This window comes from Talpa occidentalis, unplaced genomic scaffold, assembly GCF_014898055.3.
Source record: "Talpa occidentalis isolate TD23 unplaced genomic scaffold, MPIMG_talOcc4v2.1 talOcc4.9, whole genome shotgun sequence".
In the NCBI taxonomy this organism is placed as follows: domain Eukaryota; kingdom Metazoa; phylum Chordata; class Mammalia; order Eulipotyphla; family Talpidae; genus Talpa; species Talpa occidentalis.
In genome coordinates, this window is record NW_023605305.1 from 35680936 (window position 1) to 35699802 (window position 18867).

Below are 18867 nucleotides of genomic sequence, written 5' to 3' on the forward strand. Positions count from 1 at the left end.
AGCATTCCCTCCATAATGCCACTTTGTCAAGATGCCCTTGAGAGCCTTGTTAAAATGCAGACTCCAGGCCAAATACCACACTTTAAGAGCAACATAGCTATTTGCAAATAATTCCAAGTCTTCAAGGATTACTAAGATGTAAGACAAAAGAATGTCAAGCCAAACTGTAATAATGAAAGATAAGACTTCAGTTTCTGTCCACGAAGGATTAACTGCTATGAGAATTTTTCCTTTTGCCATAAACAACTAGAAAACAGGACAAAATATATGAAACAACATTTTTCAATTACTGCACAACAAGCAGTACAGGGCTATTAAACCAGAGAGGAGGAAAACAAATGAGGTAAAACTGACAACTGCTCAAGCATACTGCCCAAAGCAGTTCTCAAACTACAGGCTAGGAAGGGGAAACCCAAATAATCAAGTGGTCTCATTGGCTTGAAGAGAAATGGACTGGAATTTAGGGAGAATGCTGCAGCTAGAACTTGTGGGTTAAAGTACCATGGAGTAGGAGTTATACAGGAGAGAGTTCTGGAGATCTGCAAAGAAGTCCTCTCAGTTGTTGAGGAATATAATAGACAACATATGTGTGACTGGAGTTCCAGAAGGAGTGGTGATAAAGTGAGAAAGATAGACCTTAATTATTTGATGTGATGATGTTATCTGAAGGTGCAGATTATAAACCCTAGTGACCTACTAAAAATAAGAGAAATACAGCTAATAAACTCACAGTTACAACACGAACTCATAAAACATTCAATTAATTCAAACCAAGAGAATGTCGGAAAAGAGAAAAAGGTAACAATGCTTAGATAGGATGAAGAGAAAAGAAACAGCAATATACTATTTACATTAAATGTAAATGGTCAAAACACTAATTAGATGGCAGAGATAGTCAGATTTTATATAAAAAAAATGACCTAACTATATGCTTGCTGTTAGGTCAAAATGTCCATGTCCTAATCCACAGAACCTGTGAATGTGTTACATTATATGGCAAAAAATTAATTAGTTGAACAAAACTACAGGCAGGTTTTTCTGAATTATCGGAGTAGGCTCCATGTAATCTCAGAGGTCCTTAAAAATTAATGAGAAAGGCAAGAGATATCAGAATCAAGGGGAGATGTATCTACAGGAGAATGATCAGAGAGATATAATGTTGCTGACTTTAAAGATGGAGGAAGGAGGTCATGAGTCAATGAATACAGGTAGACTCTAGAAGATGGAAAAGGTAAGGAAATGGGTTAAATCCTAAAAGGAACACATTTCAGCTGATACCCATGTTAGATTTATGACCTATAAGAAGTACAAGAAAAAAAATTTTGGGGGGGGGCCTCCCTGGTGGCACAAGGGGTTGAAACACAACCTATGAAGCTATCCGCAGCCACGGCAGCATGAGTTCAATCCCTGGCCAGGAAGCAACCCACATGGCACAGCAGACCTCTCCTGCCTCATCGACTGCTCCCCTTAGCAGTGTATTTCCATCCATCTGCCTGTTCTGTTCCCCACTCTGTCTCTGGTGAATCCTCTCACCCACCATACCCCTGGGCTGTACCCCAGTTCTTGTATACATAAATAAATAAATCTTTAAAAAAATTCTTTTAAGTCACTATGTTTGTAAAAACTGGTTACAACAACAATATAAAATGCATGCTGTCAACCAGAAACAAAATTTAAATATAAAGACCCTGAAAGATTGAAAGTGAAATGGAATAAGAGGCTAACACTAATAATAAAAAAAAAAAGCTAGAGAGACTAGTAATACCTGAAAAAGTAGATTTCAGAGGAAAGAACATTACCAGAGATAAAGAGGATCATTTCATAATGATAAAAGGGTTAATTCATCAAGGGGACATAACCAATACTAAATATTTATACACCTAATAACAGAGCTTCAAAATACTTTTTATAAAATCTGACAGAACTGAAAGGAGAAATAGACAAATCTAAAATTATAGTTAGAGACTTCAGCTTTTCTCTCTTGGAAATTCATAGAACAAACAAAAAACCAGTAAGAATACAGAAAATCTGAACACAATCAACCAATTAGATCTGACATTTATAGAACATTCTTTCCAACAAAAATGAAATATGCACAGAAAAAGTAGAAAACAAATTAAAAAAAACACCAGTAAGAATATAGAAAATCTAAACACAATCAATCAATTAGACCTGATACTTCCAGAACACTCTTCTCAGTAACAATAAAATATACATTCATTTCATGGACATCCACCATATTCTGGACTATAAAAATTTTTCAATAAATATAATCATTGAGTATATTAAAATTTCCCAAAGGAATTAAACAAGATAATAGAAAGAAATAAGTAACATTTCTAAATATCTGGAATAAAATGTGCTTCTAAGTAACCACCCACTGGTAAAAGAAGAATTCAGTAGGGCAATTTGAAAATGTTTTTGAAATGAATAGGAAAAAGCCCAACATATAAAAGTTTGTAAAGTATAGCTATAGCAGTTCTTAGATTAAAACATTGAAAGTGTACATTAGAAAAGAGCTGATGAGACTCAACAACAACAAAGAAAATAATCCAGTCAAAAAATGGGCAGAAGAGCTTAAAAGAAACATCTCTGAAGAGGAAATGCAAATGGCCAACAGGCATATGAAAAAATGTTCAACATCACTTGTCATCAGGGAAATGCAAATCAAAACTACCATGAGATACCATCTTACACCAGTGAGAATGGCACATATTAAAAAAACTAGCAACAACAAATGTTGGCGAGGGTGTGGAGAAAAAGGAACTCTTCTGCACTGTTGGTGGGAGTGCAAACTGGTCCAACCACTGTGGAAAGCTGTATGGAGATTTCTGGACCTACTAAACATAGAGCTTCCATATGATCCAGCAATTCCACTCCTAGGTATTTACCCAAAGGACACAGAAACATCAATTCCAAAGAACACCTGCACCCCTATGTTTATAGCAGCACTGTTTACAATAGCTAAGCTTTGGAAACAACCCAAATGCCCAAAAATAGATGACTGGATCAAGAAGATGTGGTACATATATACCATGGAATATTACTCAGCATTCAAAAAAGATAAACACATGCAATTTGCAGCAACATGGATGGCGCTGGAAGGGATCATGCTCAGCGAAATAAGCCAAAAAGAAAAAGAAAAATACCGGATGGTCTCACTCATAGCAGGAATCTAGAAAACTTAAATAAGGGACCAGGAAAATGAATAACTATAAGAAAGTGAAAATCAAAATCAACAAAAACTATGAACCAGAGACACTTTTAGGGGGGGGGGTGGGAGGGGAGGGATTGGGGTCAGAATGGGGGGGCTGCAATTGTATGGGGAATATAACAATAAAATTTATTAAAAAAAAAAAAAAAAAAAAAAAAAAAAAAAAAAAAAAAAAACAACTACCTAAACTACTTTCTGAAAAAATGAGAAAAGGAATAGCAAAAGCAAAGTAAACTGAAGGAAGGGAATACTAAAAACCACAAATAAAATCAATGAAGTAAAAAAATAGAAAACTAATAGAAATAAATGAAAACTGCAAGTTGATTCTTTGCAATAAAATTGATAAACTCAATCAGAGAGGGAGGGGAGAGAGAGAGAGAGAGAGAGAAAGAGAGAGAGAGAACATAACTCATCAACATTTTTATAGAATCAAATTGTATAACAAGGGACTATTATAAATATTTTTATTTCAGTAAAGTCAGATGAACTTTAGATAAAATGGGCAAATTCCTTTAAAGACATTAACTACCAAATGCTATTCAAGATTTAGTAGAAAACTAGTAGAATAGTCCTATATTCATTAAAGAAACTTAATTTGTAGTTAAAATCTCTTAACAAAGAAAATCTAGGCCTAATGGTTTTGTTAGGGAATTCTAGCAAATATTTAAGGAAGAATTAGTAACAGTTCAACCCAAACTCTTTAAGAAAACTGGAGGGGAGGGGACATTTCCTATTTTGCTTTATGAGAGCACTAGACTGACACTAAAACAAGGCAACAATATGAGAAGAACAGAAACCTAGAAAGAAATACCATCAAATTGGAACAATATAGAATTGGCACTAAGTAATAGACAAAATAAAAGATATTCTTCAGCAAAAGGTACCAAAACAAATGAATATCCATGTGTTGAAAAAAGAATCTTAGGGGGCCTCCCCAGTGGCGCAGCAGTTGAGCGCTGGGTTGCGAATCTGCCCGCAGCCTCTGCAGCGCCGGTTCGATCCCTGGCTGCTCCCCGGCCACCGGAGGAGGGTCCCACATGGCGCACAGACCTCTCTTGCTGCCCGCTGCTCCCCTCAGCAGTGTACTTCGGTCCTTCTGCCTGCTCTGCTCCTCTCTCTGGCTCTGGTGAATTCTCTCACCCTCCCGCGCTTCTGACTGTACCCAGTGCTTATATAAATAAATAAAAATAAATAAATCTTTAAAAAAAATAATCTTAGTTACTTCCTAATACTATATATAAAAACTAAATTAAAATGGATCATAGACATGAATATAAGTGCTTAAACTATAAAACTTCTAGAAGAAAACATATGAAAAATCTTTATGGCCGTGGGTAAAGCAAAGTTTTTTTTAGGATAGGGCACAAACAATATCAATCAAAAAGAAAAAATAATAAACCGAACTTTCTCAAAATTAAAAACTTTTGATCTTCGACAGACACTCTTAAGAAAATAAAAAACAAGGCTGAAAAAATAATAGCAAAACATTTATCTGATAAGGGATTTATATCCAGAATATCTAACAAACTCTTACAAGATAAATCTAAACAACCCAGTTAAAAGAATGGTTAAAGATTTGAACACTTTCCCAAGAAAATACATGAATGGCAAATAAGCATGAAAAGATGTTCAAATTATTGTTCCCTAGTGAAATGCAAATTAAAACCATAATGAGATTTCACAACCTACTAGGATGGCTAAGATTAAAAAGACTGGAAAGAGCAAGTGTTGGGGAAGATATAGGGCAACTGGAGACTTCACTCATTGCTGGGGAGAACAAAATGTTACAGTCATTTTGGGAAATAGTTTGGCATTTTTTAAAAATAATATTAAAAATGCATGTATCGGTGCGGCAGACCTCTCCTGTCATGCCCGCTGCTCCCCTCAGCAGTGTATTTCAGTCAGTCTGCCTGTTCTGTTCCCCACTCTGTCTCTGGTGAATCCTCTCACCCTCCCCATGCGTCTGGCCTGTACCCTGGTTCTTGTGTAAATGAATAAATAAATCTTTAAAAAAATGCATGTATCATATAACCCAAAATTCCTACCCCTAGGTATTTTCCTAAGAAAAACATTTGTCTACAGAAAGACTTGTATGTGAATGTTCACTGTAGCATTATTCAAAATAACCAAAGTAACTAAACCAACCTACACATGAGTTGGAGAAAACATAAAATAATCTATACAATGGAATGATACTTGGCAATAGAAGGAATAAGAGTACCGATTCCCAAAATGACACAGAGGAGTCTAAAAGGTAGTATGCTGAACAAAAAAGCCAGGCACAAAGACCTACATATTAAATTATTACATTTATATAAAATTATGGAATAGGCAAACTATAGTGAGAGAAAGTAGACAGTTGTTCTTTGGAGCTGGGGTTAGAGGGAAGGGATTGATTAGAAGGGGGCCCGAGGGAGCTTTCTGTGGTGATGAAAATGTTCTATATCTTGGTTGTGGTGGTTAATGGCTGTATATGCATTTGTCAGGACTCACTGGTGTTCACTTAAAATCAATGAATTTTATTATATATAAACTATACCTCAATAAAGCTGATTAAAAAATAACCTGTGCATGAAAGTTTGGAAAAGGGCATCTTCTTATATGTAACTGAAAGTTATACAATGAAGGGGAAGATCCTGTACTTCTAAAACATAAATAACATTGTAAACTAATCTTACCTCAATAAAAAAAAAACTTTCAGCCTGAATACAGAATCTCTTTCCCCTTTGTAAGATGATCATCTCAATAAACACAGACATAGAGACCACAGTCAAGTTTCTTCTCTATAAACAATGCTCTGTGCAATCCTTACCAAGAGTAGTGAGTCCTTCTGAAATAGATGTGAGAACATATAGGAGCACAGGCGGTTCTAAGTTGGTGATGAAGCTCATGTGGTCCTGGGTGAGACATTCCAGAAGTGGGTAATAAGACTGGCTCAGTTTCCTATATTGCTACAATACAGAGAAATACTAAATGTCAAGCCACTGGGAAGCCAAAGATATTGCAGTGGAAATTACCATTTATAATATTAGAAATTGTAAACCTACTTAACATAAATAAATAAAACAAACATAAGGAACAAATGGCATAATGATTCTCAATTCATCACTCACAGGGGTTCTAACAGGAATCTCTTGATCTCTGAAAATCTTAATTTGAAGCTGTTGCATAGCACATGATTTCAATATTATCTTATATGACTAACACAAGTCAAGTCTCTATAGTATAGAATTTTGAAGACTAAATTATTTTTCTGCAGTGGGAAGCTGTTAACAGTGAACGGGCCAAACAGTGGCTAAGCAACCTTTTTCTTTTTTGTTTTAAAACAAAGAAATTTGCTGTTATAATAAGAATCTGGCATCATAGTCTGCTATATTAACACAATGGTACTAACCTATTTACCATACACTATAGGCAAACCATGTGAGAAAGATACCTGGAAAACCTCAAATGAAACTCAAACCAATATTAAATGAGCACAACACTCCTAAGAGAATTAAACCAGAGAAGTGTGTCCTAAAGTGAGATTAGGGCCATCTTCATAAGAACCACATGGGGTGCTTGCTAAAAATGTAGTTTCTCGATTCCTCCCCTAGACTCACCAAATGAAATGTAAGTAAAAGTTACATTTTTTAGAGTGACGTCCCAAATGTGTGTATTTGACACATGTGCTAAGGGAGTCCTATTATTAATTTTGAGAATTATAGAGTTCCACAATTACTTTTCTATTAGAAAAATAATTAGGGAAATTCTGGGAACCACATCAGTTTCTTTGGTGGACCGCAATGCCAGTGAAGAGTTCTCTCAAGAGGTGGATGTAATAGAGGTGGTTCCTGTGACTCAAGTTTCTACTCTGTAATTTATCTCATACAGGTAGCCTTCAATGAGCATCCCATTCTATTACAAAGAGGCTTAATAACTTTGATTTGAGATGCTGTTCTATTTAGACAAGCTTGGAAAGGTGAAAGAGGGTGCCACTTGTCCATTACAAGGTCAGTGTCTCAGGGCCGGAGAATGAAGGCCACCAGATCGTACTATAACCTTGGGGTGGGAGCAGGTGGGAAAGCTTGAACCAAGCCTGAGCATGAATTTGGTTGTGTTAGTGAAGTAATTACTGCAATCACATTAGGTGTCTATTAGCTTTCATGTAATCGGACAGAGATGTTTTAAAGAAGCCTGATAATGACATGGCTCAGTAGAGGACCCTGGAAATTTGATTTTCCAACAAGCACCCCAGGAGATTCTCATGGGCCTCAAAGTTTGAAAACTACTGACATACATCATAGAAACTAAATGGCAGACTAGAAAAGGGACCTAGAGATCACTTTGTTTAATTTACTCATTTTAAAGGTGAGGAAATTGAAGCCTAGAGAAATAGAGAAGGTGATTTATTCGAGGTAAATGACTAGTGAGTGGCAGAGCTGAGACAGTACACCAGGCTGCTGAGCCTTCAGTTAAGTACTGCGTCCACCACACCAGAACCGTAATGGGAAGAAAGGTCAAACAGCAGGGGCAGTAGAACAAGAAGAGTGGAAGGATGGAGGAGAGCCTGTAGCCAATTTTGCATTTTTTGCTTTAGGAAAACACAGACATTTTCTGAATTTGAGTATAATTTAAAAAAATTAGTTGAAATTGCTAATTACATTTCTCTAGGTGGAGAAGCTGGAGCACCCTGGATGACCAATTTGTCAGAAGGTGGTAGCTGCAGTTTTCAAAACTGCTCATTTAATTACATAAATATAGCCACTATAGTCACTCACAGTCTGCAAGCTAAATCAAGATGCTGCCCTAAAACATAGAATGCTAATCTAACTCCCTGGGCTTCATTATAACAATTCCAAGTCGGTGATGGTGCAACTTCACATTTCACACAAAGACTCCCATGATGCATAGTTGCTTACTAGCAAGTCACTGTGGGACACTGACAGCAGCATTTTGACAAAGGCCTGGAGTACGTTGTCAAAATGGTTGTCCCCATACAACTTGAAGACGCCAAAGCTGACATAATTTCCACACAAGGCAGATTTGAGAGCTGAATAGCAGATGGAGATGCCCTTGAGTTTCATTGGATAAATCTGATCTTTTGAGAGGTTCCCAAGGGACAGTATCTGATTACCTGTTTTAGGGTAAAAGCAGAAAGAGAAAGTGATATAAGTAAATGCAATTCAAAGCAGTTATGAGGCACACTATTTAACATTTTCATTTTATTGATAATGTTTGCTTTCCCCTACTATTGTTCCAAGAATTCTAACATTGCTAATGAAAAATATAAATATATAAGACAATTTACCTGGGAAGTACAAATGGCTTAAGGAAAACTACTGGAGATATTTCATATTTTTTTCAGGATGAGGATTACACCAATATATACCGATATATAAAAATTCATTGAATTGTACTGGTAAGATTAGTTTACATGCTTTAATACATGCACTACTCCTTCAATAAGACATTTTTAAAAATGTAGAAGAACCAACTAAGTCAAGAGAAAAAGATAACCTAGACTGAGAAGGAAATTATTTTAAATTCTTGGGTTTTACATAACTTGATCTTGAGTTACTTCATTTTTAGAAGCCAATTTGTGAACTGAAGTAAATGAAAGAAGACACATAAGAAGTTCTAGGCATAGTGCACAATAAGTATTACTTTCTTTTTCTCCTTAGATCCTATTTCAGAAGATATCAAGAGATGATTATTTAGTAATTGTACTTAAATTCCATACTAACCATCAAAAGAAAAAAAATAATTATATCATCACCTTAATTTTTTAAATATAGTCAGCACTCCCAACCAGCAATTTCTGATGTGTGTGCAGTAAGGCATGTTACTAGGTAATACTCAAGGGTTTCTTAGGTCTGCTTTTTCCAGTTCAAATGAGTACAACTTCTAAAATTGAAACAAAAAGTTTACAAAATGTAGAGGTATATTGTTATGATTTTGGAATGTGTCAACTTGGCTAAGCAAGAATTAAGTTTCCCAGAACTTATGTCCCTGTATGCTTGTGGACAACGAGAATTCCGTATGAGGCTTGGAAGGTAGGAGTAAAGTAGCAGCCATGCCTTCCTGAAGGTCACTGTGATTAGAACTAGTGAGGAAAAAAAAAAAAAGCACAGAAAGGCCTCTGTGTTTCAGTTTGTCCTTGATTCTTTCCTGCTCTGTGTCTGGAACTATCAGTCATGCTGACAAACAACCCCAAGTCCACCACCGAGGGTTTGGCAGCAGACTCAGGGCAGCAGCAAAGCAGAGGCAACGGTCTTTCACTGACTTCTATGCATAGCCTGTACCCTCTCTTATGGTCTCATCCTAACATACCTTAAAGATACACAGTAAGTTCCATAAAGAGTCAACTCATTTTGATAACATTTATGTAACTTACTATGTGTAAGGTGCTGGGATATACAAATGAAAGATATTAAATCTCTGCTCTGAAGGAGTTCAGTAGTGGGGGGCATAGACTTGTAAATAAATAATTCCATGTGTGTGAAAAATAGCAGCAGAAAAGCATGTGGGGGTATTATGGGAACAGAAGAGACTGACTCCGGTTAGGCAGGAGGGCAGTGAGGAAAGGCGCCACAGAACTGGTTACTCTCAAGGATCAATTGCAGTTTTCCAGGGGGAACTGGTGAGAGAAGAATGTATTCTAGGTAAAGTGCACAGGCATGGAGGTCTGAGACAGTTGGAAGCACAGAAAAGGACACTGCTTTTCTAACTTTGCCTCAAATTCAATATAAACCAAGGAAGGTATTTCCCTCTGCTCTCTCCCTTTCCCAAGAAAGGGACACATGACAAAAGACTATGACATTTTGGAGTATGTGTCTGTTTACATACTTTGGGTTTGCTGGGGAGGCCAGGGTCATAGGGAGAAAACTAGGTCATCTTTTGGGGCCTTTTTTATGCTGATGTTCTTCCTCATTGGGTTCATAATCTGGAGCAGAACTCTACATTCTATAAAGTTCTATGCCCTGCAGCAAAAGATGGACTAGGCAGACAACGATCTGTGATGGGGAAAATGTGACTGTAGAGGATTAGACAAGCTATCAATAAAAAGGATTAATTATTTAGAATCACAATTTTTATCTCTATGTTAAAGTTGTAATTTGGTAGACTGGTCTTGTCTTTTGCACTGTTTCAGACACATTTGTGTAATTAAGACAGTATTTAGTATACCATCATGACTTTGCAAAAGTAATGAGTAATATTTTTGTAAAAGGAAACTATATTTGTGCTCAAGTGCCTCAGCATTCTGTCGGGGCTATAAAATATCAATAGAAGGCTTGGCCAAGTCATCCTTTATGCAGCTAATTTAACAACTCCAGTATGTGTTATTCAACGATATTACTGAAATTGGAGATCCTGTCCTCAAAAAACTTAAAATCCAACAGTTAAACTCACATTACTATAAACAAAAGGAACAAGGCTGAAATTTGGTTTTGATGTTCTTCTGATGTATAACAAACCTCTTTGCCTTCCTTGCTCTACTCCATACCTGCAAAGTCCCAACTCCTTCCTTGCCAGCACTTCCTCCCTATATTCCTGTATTATACTGATGGGTAGCTAGATGTAGGCATTGCCAGACTGGCAACCACTGAAGTCAGTACAATGGTTGACACTTCATTACTATTGTAGCAGCACAAAAGGAGAGGATTCCTTCCATAATTTAAGAGACTTTCAAAGTTTAGAATCAAAAAGAAAATCTCTAGTGGCTTTTCTATCAACATTTGCTAGTGGCTGTGGGGGCTGAGTGCTATTATAGCCTGAGCATTAAATGCATTAGATGAATGTTGAGGCTACATTGTGACTGGGGGACAAAGAATATGAATTTAAATGGTTAATTTAATGAGGGACAATGTAATGGGGTCACTGCTCTTAACTCTTGCATATGTTGTAGCATTAAAGGCAACCTCACGGAGCTCCCCTGGTGGCGCAGCGGTTAAGCGCTGGGCTGCAAAGCTGCCTGCCGCCTCTGCAGCACTGGTTTGATCCTCGCCACCAGCGAGGGTCCCACATGGTGTGCAGACCTCTCCTGTTGCGCCCGCTGCTCCCCTCAGCAGTGTATTTCGTTGGTCTGCCTGTTCTGTTCCCTGCTCTGGCTCTGGTGAATTCTCTCATCCTCCAGCGCTTCTGACTGTACCCAGTGCTTGTATAAATAAATAAACAAATCTTAAAAAAAAAAAAATAAAGGCAACCTCACTAAATAATAAGGGAAATAAATAGTAATAATAATAGTAACAATAATAATAATGATAATAAAGCACAGAGGATTCCTGCTATTGATATTTTGGTTTATTAGAAGTATTTTCCTCACTATGAGGTTATACTGACTGCGTGGATTCTTCTTTATTAACCTCTATTTGCTGTCATTTTGGGTATGCTGTCTTTCTGTTATGTTTTTAGTTGGCTCCCAGCACTCAAAAAGCACTTTTCTAGACCACTCTCAAGATCTAGATTCAGAGAAGGATATACACAGAGCAATGGGGAAAAAAAAAAATCACCTTTTCTTTTTATCTGAGATCTGTTAGATCTTTCTTTTTTATAAACTTTATTTCCTTGAGGCCCCACCTCTTCCCTGAGTGACAGACTCCATGGTGCCCTCCTCTTTTTTAGGAGAAGTGCCCTACACCAAAGAGCAGTGGCTTGCCTTCACAGTTCTCAGCTGGAAAACTAAGTAACAAGGTAATATTCTAATAAAAGGTAAGCATAAGGTAGTGGTGAACTGAGCAGGCTTCTGAGTCACGTGAAACTGGGTTTGAATCCTACATCTTTTCTTCCTATCTGGGTGTATGAACAGATTATTTCTTCTGTAAGTCAGCTTTCTCCTTGATAAAACCAGGAGAGTGACAGTACTTGTAACTCCCAAGGAGTAAAGGTGAGAGTAGATGTAGTGCTCACCATAGTAACTGGCAGAGTGCTCTGTAAATGTAAACTGAAACAGTATTACATAGGACTGGGGTCCTTTTCCTTCTCCAGGGTGATAGTCCTTAAGTCTGCATGTGGGGCGATATGGCCTGGAAAGGAAGGGGAAGTGAAGTCGGGTGTATGTGGTACAGAATGATGCCATTTCCTTCTAATATGTAATTCAAGGTAAGGTCAATATTGTATCTTTGGCCGCCTTCCCTCTGTTCCTTCAATAGCTAATTGGCTCTAGAGGGGTCACGATGTGTGTCGCTCCTTGTTCCACATCCTACCAGTTCTCTGTGCCCCCCAAAAGAACACTTAACAGGGTAAAACAGTGCAGAGGATAGATATTATATAGTAGTAATTTGTACCAGGAAGAACTAACAGTTTGAACAATGTTATTTCCTGGCTTATAAAGCAATCCATTACATTGATTTATCTTTTTCTTTTTTCTTTTAATCTCTAAAATTTTAAAGTGAATCTGATATTTAGCTGACAGTTCTGTAGGTTAAATGTCTTCATTCATCATCAGAACAGTTATGGGAAGAGAACCACAGTCTTGCTGACATTCATTTACTTCAGGTCACTCAGCCCACTGTCTCTCATGCAAACCAGCTCAGGCCCTTGGATGTAAATGGTTGGGGACATAATTGAAGCTGAGAAGACCAGAAAGGTGTATAACATTTCCCTTTCAGACTGAAAAAGAAAACAATGCAGTGTTGATAAGGAAGTGGGAAAGTAAGCAAATCGTTAAAAATGTAAAGTAGTGAAACCATCTTGAGGGCAATTTGGTAATATTTATTAAAATACAAAAAAGTGTATATCCACTTCTGGGAATATGTTCTAACTCTAAACATTCACTATCACATCTCTCTAAACTCTGGCATCTGCACTCACATCTTCTGTTTCTAAAAGTCAACTCCTTAATATGTTCAACAAGCTCCCTTCTCTTGAGGACAAAGCACCAACAATTTTTTCCATTCTCGCCTATGTAATCTTTTATTTTATGTTATTTTTGCTACTTAGATCATCTCATTAGAATACAAATTATGGCATTATCTCTTCTATTAAAAAACACAAAACCTTCTTTCTGGTGGGCCTACTTTGCTGCTACATATTATTATTCTTTGTAACAAAATTCCTCCTATGAACTGTTTAAATTCATTGTCTTCATTTCTTCCCTCTGATTCTTATTTATTTTTGATTCTCTTTTAGGTTCACGTCACTAAAGGTGCTCTTTCAAGGTTGCCAATGCCCTCTTTGTCCTGAACGTATTGGCCAACCCTTAGTTCTCACCTTACTTTTCATTGGCAGTTTTTCACATAGTTGACTATGTCCTCATCCTTGTCTTTCAAGAAACATAATCTTGATTTTCTCTTACTTCAGTGCTTGCTCCCTCCTACCTCTTTGCTGGGGACCCTCTTCCCTCATCTCGTAACACTGGAGTATATCTGCGCTCAAACCTAAGTCTTCTATATTTACATTAACCTTCTCCCCTCCATATGTCAGTGAACTTGCCTAGTTTTGCAGCTCTGAATACCATAGAAGAGTCAATGACTCTTACATTGGGTTCTTTAGACCAGACTTCTCTTCCAAACCTCAGACTCATATATCCAAACTCACATTCAACTTCTCCACTTATTTACCTAATTAACATCTCAAGTGCACCTGACCAAAATGGAATTTTTGATGCCCCTCACATTTGTCTAACATTTCCTCTCTCAGTGGTAACTGCATCCTTCCAGTTGTTTATGTCAAAATTTCCTTCGCTGCATTTCTGTCATACCATAAATATGTTAGATAATCCATCAAGAAATTTGATTTGCTTTACCTTCAAAACATATTCAGAATCCAACCACTACTCACCACATCCACTGCAATCACCTTGGACAGAGTCTGTAACAAACCATCTCCTACCTCTGCTCAAAACATTTTGGAGTCCTGCTCTTCCATTTGGAGTTAAAGTCAAAGACCTGATAATGGTCAGCAGACTTCACCTGGCATTACTTTGTCTTTATTTTCCCTTTTGTTCATTCTGCCCCATTCACTGTTCTACAGACATGCCAGAGACACTCCAGCCTTAGGACCCCAAAATCTGGTGCTCCTTTCGCCTTTAATACTCTTCCCCAAGATATCTGCATGATTAATTCCCTTATTTACTTCAGGTGTTTGCTCAAATGTCCTCTCAATGAAGCCTACCTCAATCACTCTACTTAATCTGCAAATACTCCCCTGGTAATGCTAATGTCCCTTATCTTGACTTGCTTTAATATTTTTAGCAGCACTCAGTACCTTCTAATTTCTTTTCTAATTTGGCTCACTAATATATCCAGAGTTTGGAACACTGAATGTTGCTCTTAAGGTACATTTTAAGGAATGAAGCTCACGAAGTTGTTTTTCATATGATAGTGTGATAAATTACATGTTTATCAAAAGGCAAATAGTTAAATAAATCACAGTATGGCCATTTAAAAAAGATAGATGCATATATATTCATTTGGCGTCATGGACATGACATAAGTGAAAGGTAGCAAATTACAGATTAATTAAGTATATTATGATACCACTTCTGGAAACATAAATTCATATGCGCACATAAAAAAGCATGCAAGAGTACACACTGAACTGTTAATAATGGTCATCTTTGAGTAATGAGATTATGGAGGATTTTCACTTTCTACAATTTTAAAATCACTGCAGTTACTAATATGTCCCAACCAAGTTTCTGCTAAGTTCTAAGTTCATATCCATGGTTCCTGGATAATGTGCTTTCCAGAAATGTTATTTCCTGGTGATATAAGATTAAGTGTCCAGTTATTTCAAGACCAATGCATTCTTCAGCTTTCTCTTTGTAATCATTTAAAAATAAGTATATAATTATAATCATTCTTACATGGTTCTAATAGTATGCTGGTAACTAAAGCCAGCAAAAAGCTCTTCTATAAAAAAATTCAAACAAGCAATCCCTTTTATAAATAAATCTAATGTAACTAGATAGTTGGATGGTTCTGGTCAAAGTGCTGGTAGTACCCTCTCCTCTCCCCAATAGGGAGGGCCTCTGGGACTTGTAAATTTGGGGACTTAACAAAATCTAGTTTGAAAATCACCTGTTTGTGATCGAGGTGACAGTAAATAACATGGCTTGGATGTCACTTTACAAGTTCAATGTATGTTTATTACTAAGTTATGCCTAAGTGTATCTGGAGCACACACTGCTGGAAAGAGCCCTGATGTAAATTCTTAACTATAATGAATAATCATAACTTGTTCTATCCATTTTCACAGTTCAATTTTCACACTTGAGCTTTCTTAAGTCATATATCTAATGAAGAAATAAAAGCAGTTCCATTCTGGCCAGTCTTATGAAAACAGCCACTATTTCTCCCTTCTGTGCACTCTTCAACCAACAGATGTCACTAAAGATACCAGTACCCAGAGGCAAAGAGAAGAAAAGATCAGACAAATGGAAATGGAGCATAAAAAAACAGCCAGTTCTTAAAACTGAGAAGTAGGTTTCCAAAGTAATAACATTTATTACACTGCATGCAACATTTTAACCAAAAATTTAAGAAAGAAATTTCTTTTATTAAGTTGCTCAGGCTGAACGGATCATAGCACTAAGTTTTGAAATACATGCTCTTGAAGCAATTTAAAACTCATTAGAAATAATAGGCTTGGGCTAGTAGAAAATGTGGTAAAATTTAATCCTCATCCAAATGTTACCTGGGCTGTACAAACAGGAAATTGTTTTGTGCTACTGTGGCTAACCTCATTGCTGACCCTGAGCTGTAACGGCGAGAGCTGCTGAGAGCTAAAGCAAAATTAAAAACTTACATCAAAGTATATCATGACAGAATGTAGATAAATAAAACAGCATATCAAAAGTATTATTTTTCTGCCAATCTCACTGAGCAGTGAGGTGGAGGTATTCCAAAAACTATCTAACAAATCAGGTGCATTTAGAAATTAGTTTTTCTCCACTGACTGCCCCTAATCACTGACTAACCAAATACTGCCTGTGAGAGGTGAGCAGAGAAGAAAGCCAGTGAGGATGGAACAGAGGGATTATAGAATCTTCTGGCCTCTTTCCTTCCTGGGCTTCCTCTTCCTTTACCTTGGCTAACCAAAGAAATAAATAATGCTGGCTCCTCTGTGTCCTTCCAGATATTCTTACCCTGATCATCCAGACTCCTGGATGGAAATCATATGATTTTCCTCCAAAGCATGGGTAATAAAATATTACAAGAGGCAAAGACTGACAAATTCAGCTTGGCTGATGGGGACCAAAATGAGAATCAGTGAAGGTTTAGAAACATTTTTCTATTATTCTATGTAAATGCATGTAGTGGTAACACAGTTGAAGAACATTTTTCCATTGAGCTTTTTATTTCCTTTAAGTGTTATAATGGATAGAAAACATCATACTTTAAAGAACAATGCTTTATCATGAACATCCAAGAATCATCTTCATGTAGCATCTCCCAAATGGCAATAAGGAATATGGAAGGACTATGGCCTGAAGTCACACACACTTTAAATAAAATTCCAATTCAACTTCTTGTTGCTATGTAACATGTGGCAAATCTCTTAACCTCTAGGAGCTTCAATTTCTTCATAACATTAATCACAGTAGCCAAATGACCTAAGGGCTTTCCATACATTATATAATTGAATCTTCATAACCATCTTAGGCATTATTTTCTCTGTTTAACAAGAAACTGAATCAGGAGCTACTTAACTTGCTCAATGGCTAGAGAGTGGCAGGTAATGACACCTACCTTGAGGATTCAATGGGCTAATGTATGATAAATAGTCTAGTAATGAGTAGTACACAACAACGGATTTAAAAATGGAAGCTGTCATTATTATTAGCCCAATCTAAGGTAAAGAGCTTTACCTTAATCTCATATTCTTCAGGGTGAGAAAACTTAGTGACTTAAGAATGCTTTGAAAGTTTTTTCTTGTTTCTACTCCACCCACCTCCTTTCTCTTCTTCCTTCCCCTTCTTCATTTTCTTCCAATATGATTCTCACATAGTTCTCTTTATCAATTTTTGTTGCAGTGGCTTTATGTCACCCATTAAGGGAGTGGATAGCTTTTGAAGTCCATAGATTTGGAACTGGTCTTTCCAGGGCTCCATTTTGTGTCACTTGCTGGCTATGCATTTTGTCTATAGATTAGCAATTTTGGAAGAGGAAGAGGTCACTGCTCTTATTAGCCCCACAGCAACTATGAATAAGCCCCAAAGGAAAAATAGTGAAAGAAAGTGGATCCAGAAAAAAGGGAAAGAGAAGATATAATTGTGATTGGTAACAGGAGTCTAAAATTCATAATGTTAAAGCTCTATTGACTATACAGAAATTCTTATATACACATCGTTTGATAATGGGAAATATTTCCTATTAAAAACTGAGAAAATAGAAATTCAGCACTTGCTAAAAGCAGAAGTAAGCAGGACAGTGTGGTCAAAACAGAAGGTATCCCTGAGCAAAAAAGTGATATGGTCAATGAACTTTTTGTGCAAGGAAGGCTAGCTTTCTGGGGGAGGGCAAGCAAACAGTGAGGGTCAGGAGAGGCCTGTTCATGAGTAGTTATTCTACTTGACACTCTGTGCCAAGCCCTTTACAGAGTGGCTCAATTCACAATCTGTAATTCCAACTAGACAGGTGAGTCAGTAGATATTCATCAGTTTTAAATCTATATATGAGAAAACGAGGCACAGTGAGTAAAGTGTCTTAATTGAAAGTCATGGAGTTGATGAAAGAAAACAGAAAGGACCGGTACTCAGATCTCTTTAAAATACTTTTCCTAAAAGTACCATGCTTTTGGAAAAAAAAAATTCAGAAATATATCCATCTATGATGACATATAGAAAAGAATTAGATATACAAAGGAAGTATGGCAAACGATGTTGAGAATATTTGGAAAGCATCCATTTTTACCTTGAGGAGGCACAGCATTTCTATTTTATATTACTCTAATGCATGCATTTTCAACAGATGCAAAGTTGTGGTAGTTACTTGTATAGATGAAAATAAGATAGTGCAAAATTACTTTCAGTACCTTCCACACATTCATAATCTTGAACTCTAAATGCTTTATCATGAACATCCAAGAATCATCTTCATGTAGCATCTCCCAAATGGCAATAAGGAATATGGAAGGACTATGGCCTGAAGTCACACACACTTTAAATAAAATTCCAATTCAACTTCTTGTTGCTATGTAACATGTGGCAAATCTCTTAACCTCTAGGAGCTTCAATTTCTTCATAACATTAATCACAGTAGCCAAATGACCTAAGGGCTTTCCATACATTATATAATTGAATCTTCAATTGGTACAATTGGTACAATTAATGGTACAATTAAAACTGAGCATTTTTAAGAGGTGCACATACAGATCAGAGCTCCAGAATTTATTCTGAATTGAAGCAAAAACAATTCAAAACACCTTATTTTAAAAATTAGTTTTGTTTTTTTTTTTACTTTTTAAAAAGTAATATGCTTTTAGGGGTTGTTCCTACTCTCTCTCTCTCTCTCTTTCTCTCTCTCTCTCTCTCTCTCATACACAGTTAAAGAGCCTTTATAGAATTTTGTTAAATCTGTTTTTAGGTACTCAAAAAGAAATATGAGAGTCATAGACAATTTTGAGACCAAATGTACTTAGAGCTGGCTATTGATTTGGGAAGTAAGAACAGACAGGCAAAAGGGAAGAAGACAAAGAAAAAAGATACAAGGAAACATCTGCTAAGGAGA

General features: G+C 36.7%; 1 protein-coding gene across 6 annotated transcripts in view; it reads right to left on the reverse strand.

The window, feature by feature from the left end:
- The window catches only part of RANBP17 (RAN binding protein 17), a 333695-nt gene that overhangs the window by 35242 nt on the left and 279586 nt on the right, over positions 1-18867 (reverse strand). For all 6 annotated transcript variants that reach the window (XM_054691111.1, XM_054691110.1, XM_054691109.1 and 3 more), the window contains 2 exons: positions 8116-8330; positions 6027-6165 (listed from right to left, as the gene is read on the reverse strand). In XM_054691111.1, coding sequence (XP_054547086.1) covers positions 6027-6165; positions 8116-8330 — 354 coding nt within the window. The remainder of the gene's footprint in view (positions 1-6026; positions 6166-8115; positions 8331-18867) is intronic.